General features: G+C 42.1%; 1 protein-coding gene across 1 annotated transcript in view; it reads left to right on the forward strand.

The window, feature by feature from the left end:
- The window catches only part of adcy8 (adenylate cyclase 8 (brain)), a 111,073-nt gene that overhangs the window by 30,317 nt on the left and 74,692 nt on the right, over positions 1 to 6,064 (forward strand). The window contains exon 2 of the mRNA XM_024268655.2: positions 5,714 to 5,863. Within this exon, the coding sequence (XP_024124423.1) occupies positions 5,714 to 5,863 (150 nt within the window). The remainder of the gene's footprint in view (positions 1 to 5,713; positions 5,864 to 6,064) is intronic.

Consider the following 6,064-nt stretch of genomic DNA (forward strand, 5'->3'; position numbering starts at 1 on the left):
TTTTAAACATTCAGTTTACCTGTTGAAATCAGAAGCTTTTCACAGTTTAGTCGGTCTGGTTGTGCTCACAGTGTTCATTCACAATAGCCGCAGGTTGCCAACCCCCGGCCTATACCATGCAAAATCAACTTTTTGAGCTTTTAAGTGTATTATACTTTTCATTCCTCACTATAAGGAACCCCAAAGAGTTATTTTGATCCATTCACGCAATTCTGAGTAATGCTCTAAAAACCTGCACACGAAACAGCAGCCCCTCCCATACCCTCGAAAACGAGCGGGTTCTCACTTTGTGATTTCACAAATTGAAAACAGCCTCTTCCTGGAAGAGTCTGCACTGCCCCCTGGGCTTTGTTGTTATTTAAATGTCCTCAGTAAACAACCTTTAGCCTCATAGATGTACTATTCCTGTAAAATGGCAACTTTTCCCCTCATAGTTTTATGACTTTATTCTTTTAAAATAATTTTTACCCTAATTTTATAACTTTATTCTTGTTAAATTATGTTTGTTTTTTTTTTTGTTTTTTTTTACCAATAAATTACCTGTAAATTATCACTTTTATCCTGATAATCTTTTGATTTTTTTCTCATAAATCTTTTACTTTTATTGCTCATAATTTTTTCTTGTAAAATTTGGACATTCCTCCTCATAATTTGATGACTTTATTCTTGTAAAATTTCAATTTTTTTCATAATTTTTAATTCTTTTTAATGTACTTTTTCTCATGATAGTATTACTTTATCCTTATAAATCTTTGGCTTTTCTCATAATTTTACAGCTTTATTTTTGTAACTATTTTTCTCTGGTGGCCCTAATAATCTCACGTACTATTTAAAAAAAAGAACTTACAATTGCAATAAAAAAACCTCAAAGAACTTAGATCACACATAGACCATGATGGAGAAAATCATTTGGCTTTAAAAGTGGAGGGATGTTCCTGATGTCTGACGGAAGCAGAACGGTTCTGGGGTTCTGGGGCCGAGGTGGGTGGAGGCAGCAGTGAAGGGAGGAGATTCAGAGGAAACCTGACAAATGTGGAGCTGTGGAGTTCTGCTTCAAAGGTGTGTAGCTGGAGATTGCAGTCCATTTGGTATTTAACCGGGGGCTGCAGGATAGACGTGACTGTTGGAAAGGGGGGGTTTGGTGATTACACGAGCAGCTGAGTTCTTAACTAGTTGGGGCTTATGGAGGGATTTGTTGTGAGAGGAAAGCTGCTGGTGGCGAGGCTCTGGACCAGGATGGAGGTGATGTGGGGCTGAGGGGGAAGAAGATGACAGGACGTCTTGGGGATGTTGTTGAAGTGGGTGTAGAAAGATCAGGTGGTGTCAATGCAGTGAAGACGTGGCTCACAGATTATAAACTGACTTTCTGTGGGATTATTTTCAAGCGTGTGTGGATCAGGTTTGACATAAATGTCACCAAAATCACACCCTGAGGGTCAAAGCATAAAAAAACATTTGGTTTATGTCGTCCATGCGTCTACTGCTGCATCTCATTCCTTGAGCGGGTTTTTACCAAAACAGTATGAACCAGCACTTCTGTGTTTCTTGTAAACACCAACACTGACCTACTTGGGTGTAGAGAAACATGAGCGACTGGGAAAAGCCCCCCTCCATGAAATGTCAGCTCGCTCTGCGCGAAGCTGCACGCTTGTCGAGAGCACAACAAATCAGAAAATCCCTCTTCATGCTCTATTTTTTCCCTCTTGAAATGTGCTCTTAGCACAGCGATTTTTACTGCGGTGAAAAAAAACAGGAAAACGGCGGCGGAGCACTCGAGAGGCTCTCTGGCAGCAATAGAGGACCTGAGCTGTCTGCCTGAGGTTTTTATCTGCTCTGACTCGACTGTGCCTCCAGTCTGAGCGGGGAGGGCCTTTCTCCGCTCTCTGAAAATGAGGGAAAAGGCCATCCGGGGCAAATGCGGGTCTTATTGGACAGTCTGTTAGATATACGGTGGTGTAGGTGAGGCTGAGTGCGCCTCATGGTTTAAGTCTTAGTCACGTGCATCCGTGGTTGACCCATGTGGGTGCTGCAGGTTTTTGGGTTGTCTGGAGGGTGAAGGGTGTAGAGACGAGCGGTCGAATCTAGTGGAGCACAAGCATGTATACAGTTCCTTTGAGGACACATTAAGAGACGTCATAAAAATTGAACGTGCGATTGTCCTGCATGTAGTAAGAGTATCATGAAGTACAGTACATATAGGCAAATGTAAGCTGCACATGCTTATGATGTACAGGTGATGGTGTCGTACAATGTCCTTACATTGCACTCTAGTCGGTAGTTTTGGCTTTTTACTGACTACACATCGTTGCTGAATGTAGGACGCTTGTAGAATACCCTCACAAACTACACTCTACCTGTGTTTCCATTGACCGTGAAATTGGTGAAATTGGATAAATGTGCCTAATGGAAACACGTCAATGTAGGAAAAAACTCACATTTATCGAAAAAAGTTTTTGCACGTGGAGGAGATGGTTTTTGAGGTACATTGAAATTGACATATTTCGCAAAACTGTAATGGAAACACTTTTTTTAATTAAATGGGTCACGTGACTAAAAACCGAATACCTGCCTTGGGCACTGCACAGCAGGCGCCTCAAGAGATCCCAGAGTGTCACACAGCTCATCAAAAGTTGAGCATTTCATTCAGAATTGTTGGATCCACAGCATCTTTGTAAAATCACCAACCACTATTTCCCATAATTGCTTCATTCATAGCTGCTCCCACATAGCTTGCCTCTCTATGACCTGAATAAGACACTGACGTCTCCTTTAATGAGCGCTAGTGCCATGACAGAAATCTGAATTTATCTGCTGGAAATCAAAGTATTGTTCACATCCGGCGCCATGTTTTGAATATCTCGTCGCGTGAGTTGGTTTGTGTTTATACGCTCAATTATGATTTAATGGAAACAATGTAATTGCAAAATTGTGTTTTTCAACACTCCCAGAAATGTCAAACACTTACGACTTACGCAGCACTAACAGTCTCCTTGTGCATTCTGTATAGTTCAGGGGAATCAAAAAATCTGTACGACACACCTGTGTCTCACCTACCTCATCCTTACTTATCCTTATGTGTTGCTGACGCTTGCAGCATGCCCGTAGACAAATTGGATGAACACTTTTTCTCTACAGACTTAACAAGCGGTCTGTGTACATGACGTTTCCTGCAGCGCACATGTATGCCCGTCCAGGTTTGCTTATTTTTTGCCCACACACAGGTACCCCCTGGAAGGGCAATTGTTAATAACGGCTTTAAACCCACTTCATGTTTTTGACGCATTTAGCGTTGAACCAGCAGCTTAGGTGGTGGCGCAGTAACGGTTTTCCATCTGAGAGGAGCAGGACAGGTTAATACTTGCAGAGCTGCCGGCGTCGGTTGAAATCCCACTATGTTGCAGGGAGTTGCATCAGCGGGGCTCTTTGGCTGTGCGTGTTCAGGCCTGATGAAAGCTTTCAGTTTATATCACCTCTCAAGGAAACAGGGCCATCCTTCACTGCTTCTGACTGTGTGCAAACATTTTAGAGGGTAAACTTTTTTTTTTCTCCTTATCTTATTAAAAAAACCATGAAGTAGAAGCCAGTTTGGGGGACTTTGTGTGTCAGCATACGAAGTGGGCACCAGTCTTCATAAAAACTAAAGGAAACACGCCGTTGGGGCTCCGACCGACTTGTGAGAGACCTGCAGTCTGTCGAGGATGTTCCAGGACTTGGTGCTCGCTTCCCTCGGGCAGGTCTGTGGGTGGTGTAATGTGCTGTGCTCACTCATTCAGAGGAATCAGTGACCTGGTTATTCTGTCGGCTCTCTTCTCTCGCCTGATCTGGTGTCAGATGTTCTGGTCTTGGCTCAGTGACTTGCCGGCTCAGAGCTCCTCGGTGACGGCGCCTGTTCAGTCTTCATCTCTACAATCGCTGCCAGGACCTCAAGCAAAAACTCAAGAGTCTTTGTTTTTCTGGGTTGAAGGGTTTTTTTTCTCCTGAAGGGCCAATTTCCCAATTACTGCACTTCTAGAAATGCATTGGAAGAACACGGCTGCTGCGTTTGTTTTTCACCGACCGTGAACTGACCATTATCGATTCTGCGCTCAACCCCTCCCATGCAGCTTCTGACACATGAAGAAAAACACAACACTTTCATTAGGTCAGCCAGTTTGGGTCCAAATGCTTCTCAGCGCAAATAGAAACAGTAGAAGATGAATCCGATTTCTGAGAGATGGAGCTGAAAGAGATGTGGGAGAAAAACAAGAAGTGACGGTTAAGTGGGAAGACTTTCAACAATATGAGTCTAAAGCAAAAGTGAAAATAATTACTTGCAGTGAATATTTGCAAGCCTCAAAAGGAACAAAAAGTCATCTTTGTCACTGAAAAATGCTAACCAGTAAAAGCCCATATTAGAAACCCTCCACCGCTATGCTTCACACTAACTTCTCTTTGTCTCCTGACAGGAAACTTTGATTTAAAAAAAAAAGTATGCATGACAAAGCCGTGTGTTGACATTAAATACCTTATTTTCCACACTATAGACAGAGCACACTAGATTATACGGCGCACTGTCAATGAATGGTCAATTTTTTAACCTACATCACATATAAGGTGAGTCAAACTATAAGGCGCATTATGTGAGACAAAAGAGTCAGAGATAAGTCCCACATTCAGTCAAGCTTTATTAACTGCATCCATAGTAACTCTAGAACTGGCTTGTTACATGCTACATTAGCCATATTAGAGCCATTAGCAGCATTAGCTAATATATAAAATCTGTAACTTACAATATGATATACGTTAGCCACATTAGAAGTGTTAGCTACATTAGCTTATTTACTATACCTGTAACGTACAACCTAGTTTGTTACATGCTACATGTTAGAAGCGTTGGCCATATTATGAGCTGCATTAGCTTATTAACGATAGCTGTATCTTACAGGCTTATTAGCCACATTAGAAGCATTATATTAGAGCCAATATCCAAATGACCTTATTTACAATACGCGTAACTTATAACTCTGTTTGCAACACTAGACGTTAGCCACGCTAGAAGTGTTAGCCATATTAGAAGCATTAGCCACATTATCGTATTCACAATACATGTAACGTACAGCTTGTTTGTAACATGCCACACATTAGCCACATTAAAAGCATTAGCCGTGTTAGCGCATTCACTAAATCTGTGACTCCCAACCTTGTTAGCATCATGTAAAAAAAGCGACCAGTACCGCTAAAAGTTATTGTGACTCCCAACCTTGTCAGTAATGTGTAACTAAAACACAGTCCTACACTTCTACATGTTAGCTGTGTTAGCAGATTTACAATAACACTCAAACCACAGAGAATCTGAAGCTAAGAGCTCTGCAGCTACAGTATGATTGTTTGATTGGATGTGGTTGCCTCACACTTCCCTTTTTGTAGCTTTAAACAGGAAGTTGGTGACAGTCAGTCGCAGTGTGATGGTGGGATTCTCTCATTTTTCAGAATCTGATAAACTTCTATTAATTTTGTAAAAACTCAAAGATTTAGAAAGTTTAAGGAGAGTGTGTTCATTCCCGTCGCAAGCAATTGCCTCTGTCTTACAGGGGTTTACATCCAAATAGGAATTCTTACACAGCTGGAATGATGGCTTCACCAAGTGGTAAAGCTTTGAACTGCAAGGTTCTATTTCCCACTAATGTATTTTAATCATCCATTCATGAGTCTTTCCTGTGTTTGTGCGTTTCAGGTAGCGGCTCAGGCGGTCCTGTTCCTGTGCATGAACACTGCTGGAATATTTATCAGTTACTTGTCTGACCGCGCTCAGCGGCAGGCCTTCCTCGAGACGCGCCGCTGCATCGAAGCTCGCCTGCGGCTGGAGACGGAGAACCAGCGGCAGGTGAGCGCAAACAGCATCCCAGGAGGAGCTCCATTTCGATTATTGGAAAGTTTTTTCCATCCCAGTCTTAATAAACACACAAATAGGGCAAAAATGGACTAAATTTGTCTCTCTTACACAGTGTTGCCAAGTCAACCACCTTAACATCAAAACTTGCAACAGATCAAATGTTAGAAACAAAAATTTTCATGTGCTGCTTAG

The sequence above is a fragment of the Oryzias melastigma genome, linkage group LG17, assembly GCF_002922805.2.
Source record: "Oryzias melastigma strain HK-1 linkage group LG17, ASM292280v2, whole genome shotgun sequence".
Taxonomy (NCBI): Eukaryota; Metazoa; Chordata; class Actinopteri; order Beloniformes; family Adrianichthyidae; genus Oryzias; species Oryzias melastigma.